The 13673-nt window shown below is 35.3% G+C and overlaps 1 protein-coding gene across 7 annotated transcripts in view; it reads left to right on the top strand.

Moving 5' to 3' along the window:
- rapgef2b (Rap guanine nucleotide exchange factor 2b) overlaps positions 1–13673 on the top strand; it is a 153500-nt gene that overhangs the window by 58633 nt on the left and 81194 nt on the right. For all 7 annotated transcript variants that reach the window (XM_088911657.1, XM_088911694.1, XM_088911675.1 and 4 more), the window contains exon 4: positions 8785–8868. In XM_088911657.1, the coding sequence (XP_088767783.1) occupies positions 8785–8868 (84 nt within the window). The remainder of the gene's footprint in view (positions 1–8784; positions 8869–13673) is intronic.

A 13673-nucleotide genomic window follows, 5' to 3' on the forward strand; every position in this document is an offset into this window, starting at 1 on the left:
TAATACATGTGTATCTCACAGTAGTCAGAGTTGAAATATAATTTGTGCAATTGAATTCCCCTTGTTTTTTTAATTCAACTAATTAAAAACTCAAATCCTTCACCCTAATTCCATAACATGACCCTTAAAAGCTAAATACTTCTTGATAGTGCAATGTAACTTCTTGATAGTACAGTAACAGCATAAGTACTTTCTACACTTTTGAGTGAGTTAAATCTTTAAGAGGAAACTGGCTCATATACACAGAAAGTACATACATCAGAAAGTAGGACTTAGGAAGTGGAGCATGTCATCGTCTGGCTCTCTGCTTGCTCTGTTTGCTGCTCTCCTGCCCACCTTGGCATTTACCAATGTAGCAATGAAGTAACACAGCACGTCAGGGCTGAGACTAGACTGACTTCTCCAAGGTGTGTAGGACCAGTTTCTTGCTATTTTTTGTAGTTGGGTGCCTGCCGTCCCCACACTGCAGTAAAACAGAGCAATTTTTTCCCATCTATTTTCTGTGTAGTGTCATTTTGAAGCAGGACTGTATTCAAATCTGTGACCCAAGGTTCCTTAACTTTGTAGTTTCAAAACAGTTAACCAGTTTTGGGAAATAAAGAACCAGTAGCACACTGAAAAAGTAGAACAGTAGGACATCCATTTTGCTGTTATGCAGTCTGTAATTTTATTTTTTCTCCTTAATCATTTTTGATTTTTGTAATTATTTCCAGTACAAGGGCTTATGTATTTTCAGAAAACAGCTGAACCTGGCTGCTTAAATGTATTTGCCATGCAGATGTATTAATGAGTCATACTGATACTTATTTTAATACAAACAAGAAGTGAGAGAAACATATATAAGATTTTCAGAAAAATGTATAAAGACCCTTGTAGGTGAGAATGTATAATGTCATCTGTCTAGATATTTAATCATTCTGCCGAAGTATGAAACCTTAATTCAATGTAAAAACACTGGCTTTCGAATAGAAGTGATGTGGTTGTGTGTTAAAAATAGACATACTCTGAAGGTTGTGTTTGCTTTGTTTTACAGTAAATGACAAAACCTTTAGCTGCTGCAAAATGGCAGATAGCACTTCCATAACAGTTTTGTTTTGACACGGTGTGCATAAGTCAACATCACTATGAGTGGTGATGACAGAATTAGTACAGGTCGGTCAGTCACTTTGGCTGTGGTGATCTTACAAAATTAAAGCTACAATAAAAGGCTGCGAGTCCCCCTTTCTGTAATTAGGAAGAGCAGTAGGACCCAGGGGTTTTCAGTCACTCAACTGAATCGTCTCTGAACTTCATCAGTCTTATCAGTTGGTCATTGACTGCTTACGTCTTAATTCTAATGAGCCACAAACTCCTGAAATTAACCATGAGAGATTGTGAATGCTGTTGCATACAAACTGTGTGGCGCATAACTGCCAGACACTGACATGCATGTCTCGACTTATGTAGATGACATCAGCAATTGATCAATTGTTCATAATCAGATGGTCACATTGAATGTTCTTTGAATGTCAAGATCCATGGTAAGGTGTGACAATTGGGAGATTGTCAGTACAGGAATTTCTTATTTTTGATGTAGGAGAGGTAGCGGACATCGGAACATTTCTTGGGCATTATGCCATTGCTTCTTAATACCATGACAACATCATCAACTGCTGCATCATTTTAACAAGATGACATTTACCAAGATGAAATATCATTACTTTAGAAGGTGATTGTAGTTTACTGAGGCCAATAATGTCTGTAGGTCTGTCAGCCACAATATGCATCTTGGACCTCCTTGGGATACATCTCCATCAGTATGTAACCCAGCAAGTCTATTTAGCTCAAAGGATTTGGACAATGTATTGGGCTGCACCTTTTTTTCAGCTAAGTTGACTCTTTGGAGGCAAGTTACTGTGAAGCCTGACTTGCTTCTAATAATAGACCAAGCTATTACTAATAATTTCAAGTGAAATGAATTACTGTCCTTTGTTATTTGAAACCTGTGAGATATTGATGTCTTTAGAAGGCATTTCAAATTGATAATGCCTAAAGCACAGAACTGATTGATTTCTACAAAATGTTATGTTTTTTGGGTTCTGCAGTATTAGCTGATTATACTCATAGGAACTGGTCCAAAGTTTTTCTTAAATTCTATGGATGCAACGAGTGTCAGTTGTATAACATACTGACATTAGAATGAGATGGGAAGATGCTCATGATCAATTACAAGTTTTTGAGTTCTGATTTTGCAGAATTACGGTTATAGATTTGTTTTTTTCAAACCATTAAATACTTCAACCAAATAATGACTTGTTCTATCAGAATATATTGACCTAAAGTAAGTGAAATATGACATGTGACAAGGCTGAATGCATACTAGCCTGTGTTTTTTTTCCATACAGTAGTAATTATTTATCATTAGGAAGATGCCTACCTGCTCTACAAAATCTAGGCCAAGTAAAGATGCCATGAATTATATATATTAGCTTAAAATACTTAGTCTTTAAATTTCCCATTCTAGATTATTCAGAACGTATGGTCATGTATCTTGTTTGTTTCCCCAGTGGTACTTTTGTATGTTTCCTAAGCCTGTTTTTTCCCCTGAATAGAACTTCTATAATACAGAAGTGAGACAATAGCTTGAATGCAGTGTAAAACCATTGCGCAAACTAGAAAGTAGATAAACTTCTTTTTTACCAAGGATTCTGGTGGTAAAATAACAGATTACACACTTAATTATTTTTTCATCAGTTGTCTTATGTTTTTTTTTTCCTTTTGTCCATTTTTAGTGTCTGTATTTGTGTCTATATTAAAATGGCTAATAGTTCATGAGTTTGTAAACCGGCCTTTTGGCTACAGATCAGGAAAATCATGTTTAAGCTAATGAAAAGGTTGTGGTTCAAAGGATTGATTTTCTTCATACTGTACGCTTAGCTTTAATTGGTTTTTAAGGTTGATTAGAATAAATTTTGTTAGATGGACATTTTATTAGCATCGAAATTTTAAGTTTACCTTGGTTTTAAAGATGCCCTTAGAAAATGTGATATTTGATTTCAAAGAATGCTAATAATATAAAGTAGTACCTTTTGATACTTCTCAGATATGCCTGATGTGCTGGAATATAATATAATTAAGGTTTTCAAAGGTTAGTTTTTATAGATAGTATAGGAAACAGATGTTCTTATACTTCTCACAAACTATAGAAACAAGTTCTTATCTTCTTCTTAGCAACTAATATGAAAACCTAAGTTAAATATGTTGCTATAAACATTGCACTATCAAGAAGTATTTAGCTTTTAATGGGTGATATAATTCTAACAAACAAGACATGAAAAAGACATCTTAATACCACCTATTGTAGTCATTCAGTATAAATTACTAATTGATCAATAATATACTATAATGGATTAAATTATATCTTCCAAACATTCTTTTTATTTTTGATCTGCAGATTCTCTGCTGGTTGGGATCATTTGGTTATACCCTTGAAAACACTGCTATGTCCTGTTACGCCATCTTATGCTATTTTTTATCTTCCTTTTCCTTTTCTTTGTTTTATCTTCTGTGATCTTTTGGAGTAAGGATCTTAGCCAGGTCAACATTGTTAACCGATTTTCAGCTGACTCAAGCAGTTAAATAAAGGAAGATTATGATGCTAGTGCTGGTTACAAAAAAAGACCATAAAGTACTCTGTAAGAGTACAGTTTTATTATTCAAATGTAGTGTAATGTATTAATAATGTTGAAATAGTATAAATTTGTATTATTACATTTCCAGAGCTAAAGGATTTCAAGTCCTGTTTTTATTTTTGTAAAGTAGATGTTTGTTAAAGACCCTACCTTATCTTTTAGAAAGATAAATATAACATGCTTCTTCTTTTTATATTTATAATTGTTTATAAATGTCATCGTCCTGTTTTTTGAAGAAAAAAGTTAAAACATACCTTACTAAATTTGTGTTGTTTATTACAATGCCATCACTTTGTAATTTTTTTTCTAGGTTAGCTGTATTTTTTCCATAACCTTACTGGCAACTTACTGGAATGACAGATTGATACATACTGCCTTGGTTTGCTTTTGTCCCCCTTCTTATGATTTAGTTTTATGTTTGCAGTTCTCCAATCTGTACGTACAGCTCTGATCCTTAGTTACAGTTGAAACATCCTAGTTACAGGTCTGTGATTAACTTCCCTCATTTCTTGAATTACAGCTGAGAAAATGCTGCCAGGTCCCAGTGATATATGAGTTTTAAGACATCGTAGTCCCTCTGATACCTTGGTGTCAGTTATGCTAGAATTACTCAGTGCTGATGGAACTCCTTCTGTGGCCTAAGGCGTTCTACTCCCTACATATTTTTGCAAAGCCAAAAAATGGATTTGGCACATTTTCATTAATATTTCTAGTATTAATCAGATATTAGTTCAGGTGGGTAGCTGCGTCAGCATACGTAGGCTGCAAAGAAACAAGTAATAGGTTTATTCCGTGCTGAAAAGAGAAGAAAGAAAACGCAACGTTTTGGCTATGGAGCCAAATAACACTTATATTATTCTGAAAACTACTTAACCTTGTATGATTTTACTTTTATCAAATGTTTTGTGTTATTTTAAGTCAGTATTTTTCACTGTTCCTTTTTGGCTTTCTCTTTATGATTTTGATCTCTTTTCAGTCGCACCTGTATTTTTATGGGTATTTTGGGAGTCTCTGTTCAATGTGTTGAACACTCTTACTTCTTATTTTGTTCTAAATTTCTCCATTGAACTATTTAGGTCATATTTTTTAGGTATGAAGTACTTTTGAACCTTTAAAATTGTTTTTTATCAATAATAAGTCTATTGACCTGTGTGCATCTGTTTCCAGTTCACGTTATACTCTGCTTTTCTAACTATAAGCCTCAATTTTAGAGTAAGCCTCTAGAGATAGCATTCATCGAAACATATAATATTGTGGTCATAATTCCCCAGTTTTTTTCACCTTTAATCACTTTATTCAGTGCTGTATGTTTTAAAATACTGTATAGATAATAGGATCTTCCCTATGATATGTCTTTACACAGAGATGTTAAAAAGCCGTTATTAGCCATGATACATGGAAGCACCAGATTTAAAATAGCAGTTTACAACTAGAAAGTAAGTTGCTGCTTGTAAGGGAGTTTAGTCTTATTCTACCCTATCCCCATCTCTCCTAAAGAGGCTGTTTCACAGAAGATCTCCGTACCTCATCTTAAAGGGGAACTGCAGTCCCAGTTTCTTAGACCGGTTATTAAATCTTGTAACAAAATAAATTAATTGACTGTATCACTAAATTTGACAAATTCTGAATTAAGCACAAAATTGTGAACTTTCTACTTTGTGAAAGTGCTGGATAGTCACCATGAAAACCCCTGGTATCTTCATGGGTAAGAACAAGAGTTTGGACAAATTGAGACAAGATGCAGCCCTTCCTCCTCAGTAGTCACGTTAATGACTAATGTAATGTGATGTATAAGTGAATACAAGCTTGTGCAGCAGACATTTCACAGCAGAAATGTTCCAACATGATCTGCATGCAGGTTTTACAAGTAAGTTGTATTTGTCAGCAAAACCATTTTGAAGTTGAAAGCAGTACTTCTATTGGATTAAAAGAGATATATTCACAAGCCTGCTTGTTTACAATGTCACTGAGGCTTCTTAACGTCACTGGACATTTTGCCCCGTTCTGAATCGCAGAACATGGCTCTGTGCATACCTGGAAATTTTGACTATTTTATGTTGTAAATTGGAGGTTTTACAGGTTGCTGTGACTATTTTACTATCTGGGATTCAAACTGGGATTTGAAATGCACTCATCAGTGCCAATTCTTTCTATCCCTGAAATATAAAAATAGCATTGCAGTTCACCTGGTGTGGCCTTGTTTCTTCCCCATCACCTGTCGTCCACAACACAAAATAGAAGCAAAAGCAAAATCCTGAAGCAAGGCTTTTCATAGATTTTGGTTTATTTGACATACAATGACCCTATGATCATTTTAATGGAGTTTTTAACAAAGGTTTGTGAGGGATGACAGCAACCGAAGCCTCTTGCCTCTCCTCGTCTAGTTTGTAATTCCCCATGCATTCATCTTCTCATAAAATAGAAGTATTGTCATATTTGAATCTGGTCCTTAAGCCCGATAGACGCCTTTAGCCATGAGGATTAAGTGAAAAGTTAAGGTGAAGTCCTTAGTTAACTTTCCTAAATGCATTCTCTTATTGTTTTATTTTCCAAAGCCAAATGAATTCTGCTTTACAGAATGCTGTTTTATTCTAATTTTGAGTCTGCTTATTAATTTGTGTGTAAAATGTTGTGCCTGTCAAATTGGTATGAAATTAAAGTGCATTTCTTAGAAGTATCTCCTTGGGTACATTTCTTTATTTCTTTTTTACTTCTTTTCCTTTAGTTGTTCTGCTTATACTAAGTGGTTCCCATGGGTGTTGTAGCTTCAGTGCATATTTGATAAATATTTCTGAAGGTTGGTGGAAAAGGAGTGACCCAGTTCAGTCAAGAAAGCATTCGTGCTGTACTCCCAGTTTTATTTTGCTGTACCTCATCATGTCTCAGTCCAAGATTAATATTTTATTGTATTGTTGAGTAAAGCAAGTGGAAGCTAAAGCTGTAGCTGCAAAAGCTCTAAAGAGGTGAATTTTTAGACATAAGTAGTGAGCAATAAATGTGTTATGTAGAGTGTATGTTTGAAAGGGTTCGTTCAGGTTATGAGTATAACAGGTGAGGGTTGAATAAAAAGCCGTGTTGAACCCTATATTTAAGCTTGAACCGATGCCATTACAGTGTCAAAGAGATACAGATAAATTTGGTAAAAGAGATGTTATGACTTAAATTGATGTATTAAATTCCACTGGGAGGATGTGTTCGTATTATTTTTTTTTTAAATAAAACTAATTTGGTTGGTTTCGTGAAGAGCCTGTCTTTCTCCGTTATTGTATTTATTGAAGTTTTCTCAAGTATGGTGTCATTTTTTCTTAAAGTCTGTAGACAAGCAGTGTCAAGATGAGAAACAGTTTAGAAAGACATTTATGTTTAGTAATCTAAACTGACTCGGAGAAACACAATATATTTTTTTACTCAAAAAATGTCTCCCATTTTTAAACATTAAAGTGATTTATTTCCACTTGATAAGCTTATTTTGTATATAGCCTGTCATTTATTATCTTTTGGCTAAAGCTTACTCATGAATAAACCATGTTTCAATACACAGTGGAGGTTGTGTGCTTAATTGAGAGCTGAATGCTACTTGTATAAGATTATTAAAATGAGAATGGAACATTGGAATCCTTGACATATTTCAGTGAATTTCTGGGTGATGACAGAGAAAGAGTATTGTTTGCTTCATGCTGAGAGTCATTATGTCTATATTAAGGACTGTGGGACCAGTTTAAACTCCAAAATAGGACTTAAAAGTAGATAGCATACTGTATGTGGGAAGGACTTTCAGTCCTCTTTCCCCATCATTTCTCATTTTTATTGTAATTTTTGTATTGTACTGCTCATAATTTAATGCTGTCCCGAAGTTAAAAATACCCTAGCAGACTGTTTGTCATTTATCTTAACGTAATCTTACGTTGGCTACATTTGCTGCTGCTTCAGTCTGAGAAAGGGTTTAAACCAGACTCCCAAGCCTGATCCTGGTGACTCCAGTCTCTGCTGGGTTTTGTTCCAAATGAGCCTTGATTACCTACTTAAACCTGAAATTAAACTAATAATTGACCAATCAGGCATTGTTGAATTGTTTTCAGTTGTGGAATTGGAGTAACGTAAAATGTTAATTTTTCAGAAATGGCAAACAAAAAGGTCTAATTGATCAAACTGTGAGTTCAGTTAAGCAGTGTACAGTAAACATTCTAAACCTTCAATCACCAAAACCAGAATTGGGAAACCCTGTTTTAATTTTTCAGAAATTTCTGTATTACTTTCACCTGTTTGCCTTTTTTATATTACCGGGAGTAGTTTACTCTTTTTCCACAAATTAGACTAACTCATTTATCTTTCATACCAAACTATTAAGTATTTATATATTCTATTTCCAAAATACAATTTAATAATAAATGACATAGCCTTCATTTGCAAAGTGTGATGCATGCTCAGTTGTTGCACTGATGCTAACATTTAATTAAAATTTAGGTGCGAGCAATTAAACCACAATGAACACATTACATAATTAGAATTGAGTTTCCTTTATTTTTTTTAATGGTTATGTGTTTCTTAAAACTTAAAATGTAGGAAACACTGAAAGCGATAGTCATGAGTTGCTAAAATATGAAGAGATTTGCTTCATGCATGAAAATGCCATTTTATTGTGACAAATAATTTAGTAATAAAAGTGTTTATAGTATGGCTTTGTCATTTCCTGTTAACCCTCTAGCAGTTCCTGTTCTCTAGAAGACAGTTGAGTATCCCAGCATGACCCAGATCTCTTTGTCCTTGAAAGGTGTTGGTTTCCAAACTCTTGAAGGCCACCAGCATAAGCACGCATATTTTGTGCTTGAATGCTGCTCAGTGAACTCCTGCAGGGCTCCCAACGATTTTTTTTGCAGCTGTGGTAAAAGCACAGACAGAATGTCCCACTTTTTTTCTGCTACAGAGTTTAAACCTGGTAATTGCTTCCAGAGCGGGGTGAAATGACAGTTCCCACAAACTCAACAGTTAATGTGTTTAGACTCATCCTGCACAGGGTGCTGCACTGTTCGTAAATTTTCATAGCTGTTTTCCTTCTGTTTTGTGTGTATTTTTTGTGTGTCTGTTTCTCATTATTTTTCCCCTTCCATTCCAGCCCCGATGACATTGGTACCTGTTGGTATATCCTCCTGTCTGGTTCAGTATTCATCAAAGAATCCATGTTTTTGCCAAGAAGCAGGTATGTCAGCAAAATATTCGTTTGCATGAAATGAGTGTTTTTTTTACCTCTGAATGTACATGTACTATGTAAGTTTTATTTGCTGTGAATTTTAATTCATGGGTAAAACGTGAATAACTGAAGATACCGTGGGCGGACTTGTAGCATGTTGTGGAATGGTAAGTTTTCATGGTTTCAGTCTAGGGTGTGATGAGATGCTGATCTGAGCTTGAGGCGTGCGAGAGCCCTGCCAGTGTGTTGAAATAGCCTAAGCACAGGAATTTAGCTGGGTTTACTTCAGTGTGTTTCAGCAGCTATGTCTGAGTGGGTTTCTGATAAAACCAGGTAGACAATGCCAAGCTTTAACTCTGAAATGTGGGTCTGAATAAAATTTCATTGTTCTTATTGATGGTGATGGGTATGATATTCTGTATAGATCGATAGCAGGTTAGAGAATAAGGTGGAATGTTGCTGTAATGTCCTTTAGCACCACAGTGATGTAAACATTTAAACATTGAAAACGATGAAAATATTTGGAAAAATTGTCACTCTAAGAAAACAAATATGTAAACTTCCCCCTTCAGATTCCTTATGCTCTAGTTTATGACAGAGCTATCTCTTCAACAATGCTATGTGGATAATAAATTATTATAAATGAAGCTACAAATGCTTAAGATTTAACCTTGAAAAGATGGGTATGTTTGATGTTATCAAACATGCTGTAATTTGCTTAATATGAATGTTTTTGTATTTTTTTTGACAGATAATATTAAAATTAAACTTTAAGGCGAAAGACATTCCGGCATTGTTCACAAGAGTAGTGTATCTCAACAATAATGCAATGTAGCCTAATTGAAGAATGAAATGGTATGAGACTTTGTACCATTTTAAGGAACTTTGCATAAATTGTCAAGGGGAATGGTGTCTCATATTTACTCGATGACATGGAAAATAAATGTTCCTACTGGGAATTTTCCCAATGTTTCTGTAGAATTTAAAACATTGCACATTGCAGCTCCAAAGAAGGTCAGTGTAGGGATCATTTCCAGTTTTTCAATTATAATTCCTTAATCAAACCATAAGCATGTAAAAAATAAAGACTTTGGAATTGGTTTGAAAGAGGGAATTAGAACTGAAAACATGGAATTGCCCAAATCCTTGTGAGGATGCATATTATCAAATATCTTGTACAGGTAACTGCCAAAATAAAGGAGATTCTTATATAAATGAGGGATAAAAACACAAGTGTGGTTCCTGAGTTAATTAAGCAATTAAAATTCCATCATGTTAAGGCCATGTATAAAAATGCTGTGCAGGCCCAGTTAATAATAACAATTATAATAATTGCTTACACTTATATAGCGCTTTTCTGGACACTCCACTCAAAGCGCTTTACAGGTAATGGGGACTCCCCTCCACCACCACCAATGTGCAGCCCCACCTGGATGATGTGACGGCAGCCATAGTGCGCCAGAGCGCTCACCACACATCAGCTATCACTGGGGAGGAGAGCAGAGTAATGAAGCCAATTCATAGATGGGGATTATTAGGAGGCCATGATTGGTAAGGCCCAATGGTAAATTTGGCCAGGACGCAGGGGTTACACCCCTACGAGAAGTGTCCTGGGATTTTTAATGACCACAGTGAGTCAGGACCTCGGTTTTACGTCTCATCCGAAGGACGGCGCCTGTTTTCGGTATAGTGTCCCCATCACTATACTGGGCCATTAGGACCCACATGGACTGCAGGGTGAGCGCCCCCTGTGGGCCCCACTAACACCTCTTCCAGCAGCAACCTTAGTTTTTCCCAGGAGGTCTCCCATCCAGGTACTGACCAGGCTCACACCTGCTTAGCTTCAGTGGGTTGCCAGTTGCCCATTATTGCTCAACTTGCTGATGTTTCATGAGGAACAGTGCCCAATGTGAGGTTGGCATGGAAATATGAGGGAAAGACATCGTTTTGGCACAACTCTGGATGAAAGTGTATACTCCTCGACCGTGATGTCCGTGCATTGGTTCAAGATGCAATGCAAAACAGATGAGCAACTCTGAATCATTTCATTGCAAATGTCCATCTGAGGCATGAGCAAGCTGTTTCGTCTAGTACAGTCCATTGAGAACTTCACAGAGAGGGATACTATGGTCAGGTTACAGTGCATAAACCCCTTATTACACCTAAAATGCATTTTTGTGAGTAAAGTGGGGCAAAGAACACAGACAGTGGTCTACTAAACAGTGGGAAAAAGTCATATGATTTGATGAGTTAACCATCACGCTGTTCTTAACATGTGTGGCACACATACTCATCTGCTTGTCCACAATGAAGCCTAGAGGCTTAGATGCTTGTTTCCCACGGTGAAGGGTTCTGGCAGCTCTGTTATGCTGTGGGGTGGATTTTCCAGGCATTGTTTAGGTCCACTCAACCTTTTAGAGGGCAAGGTAAATGACAATAAATACAAAGCCATTCTGAGTGATCACATTCATTCTATGGTGAAGCATTTCTATCCTGATGGAAATGGAGTTTTCCTGGATAACAATGCCCCCATCCTCATGGCATGAATGGTGACTGAACGGTTTGATGAGCATGAAAACAATATAAACCGTATGCCATGGCTGTCCCAGCCACCAGATCTCAACCCAGTTGATCACTTATGATTAAGATTATGGAGTGGTGCTAGAGGTAGCATATTCTACCACAATCAAACACCAAATGATAAATTTCTCATGGGCGAATGGTGTCGCTTCCCTTCAGTAGAGCTCCCAACTTGTAGAATCCATGCCAAATCATATTATATCTGTTCTGGCAATTTGTGGTGGCCTACTGTCCTATTAAGACACTTTATGTTGGTATTTATGCTGTTTAAGCAGTTACCTGTATGTTACACAGTTACACTCAGTGCCCCATTTCTTTTAACATATACACATGCTGAATTTGGTGTCCCTCTTTTAAAATAATTCCTAAAATTATACATTTAGCTGCATCTTAACATTCTAATGATTTATCCTCTAAACGCAGTGTTATGAATGTTTGGAATCCATACTACCAAGTCAGAGCGATTAATCCTTTAGTTATGGTACAATAGTAGCACCCTGCAAGATATTTGAACACTTTCAGGTCCATAGTTAAAAGCCCTAACCACTACTGCACACTGGTGTCTGAAATTTTCATTTTACATTACTGTAAACGGTGGCGTTGTTAGTGGTTCAAGTGTTGTTTCTGAAGAACTTATTGTGCCATTATGAAAATCTAATATCCTTCTCATTTGATACTTATCACTGAAGTATTTTCAAAGAGGTTATATTAACCTGATATTACATTGTTGCTTTTGTTTGTTAGACTGTAGGCTGGTGAAAATATGACTGTTGAGTGTTCATGACTTCTGAGTGTTTATTCATAATACTTTTATGTGAAACCGCTTTATTTTAAATCTTTCACAATTAATAATTCTACTGTAGCTTTGTTTTATATTGTGCTGTAATCAAATGGAATAATGCAGATTTCATTTTCTGTTGGTATATTGCCTGTATGTGTGACCACTGTGATTTATCAGTATGCAAACGTTTGATGAACCTAGTGGAATGAAGAAATGTCACACAAAGCCAACAACATAGAGATGAATTTACTTGTTTCCTGATCAGAAACAGTTGTATTCATTCCTGGTAATCTCTGTATTTAACTTCCGCATGTTACTGAATGCTTCTCATTTTCTTATCTCATAGTGCCAGTTTGTTTCAATAACAAAATTTTGATCCATTCATTGGGGAATCAGTTCAGTTACTGCTCTGATCTTCAAAATCATGCTTTTATTTGCTTACTGCAACTGTTAACACTGAGCTTAATTTGCAGTTTTATTGAAATGTTCTCCTGTGAAAACCCAGGTTGTAGCAAGATAGTTCAGGCAGTCTTTTGGCCTTTTAAGTTTTCAGATTGTCTAAACCACTTTATTAATCTCCCAAACCATTGTTTCTTCTTTTAGTTAGAAAATGCCCTTTATCAATTTGTGTATTGTTTTTTAACTACCTGCACCGATACAAACATGCATACAAAAACAGATAAAAAGGAATTAAATGGACAAATGAACCATTTTATATAATTTCTCTAAAATGTAGATGGCTCATCTGTTTTTAGATAGCACTACCTCAAATTTGTGTATGTTTTCAATGAGATATTTAAATAGGATTCATTGATGGAGAATTTAGTCTAAAATATTAGTCTAAAAATTAAAACATTTTAAAAGTGTTCTCAATATCCTAAAGAAATATTCTGCCTATAACAGCTAGGATAATAGCCTTAAGCTTTTACTCTATATAAAATACAAACTAATTCAAGAGAGTCAACCCAAATTGTTGATCTTTTAATTATATTAACATTGAAATTAATTGAACTTTTGTAAAATGAAGAGTGTATCTAAAATGTTTAACGTAGAGAAATTTTATTGAAGAAATATAAAATCTGTAAAATTAGTGTTTCAGAATTTTAATGTTTATTTTTTTTAACATCCAATTTTTGTGCGTTCTTTGTACATTTACCTGAAAGCAGTAATTATCGAACATTTAGCCAATTTGCATTCATTTCTTGCCCTGCTAAAATACTAAGAGGGCTAAAAAAAAATAAACAGTGCTTTCTATAATTAAGATTTTACTGGTATAAAATCTCAGCTAGTGTTAATCATAAACTAGCGTGTGAAATTACTTCATAACACAACACCTAAGAGTTAATTCAGGATGTAGGAAACTGAATAAAAGGTCATGTTGCTCAGTGGTTTAATATCTTTATAATTGTAAAGGGTAAGCAGTCCAATGAATAGGATTGACGAGAGAGCAACT

The sequence above is a fragment of the Atractosteus spatula genome, chromosome 1 (genome assembly GCF_055471065.1).
Source record: "Atractosteus spatula isolate fAtrSpa1 chromosome 1, fAtrSpa1.hap1, whole genome shotgun sequence".
In the NCBI taxonomy this organism is placed as follows: domain Eukaryota; kingdom Metazoa; phylum Chordata; class Actinopteri; order Semionotiformes; family Lepisosteidae; genus Atractosteus; species Atractosteus spatula.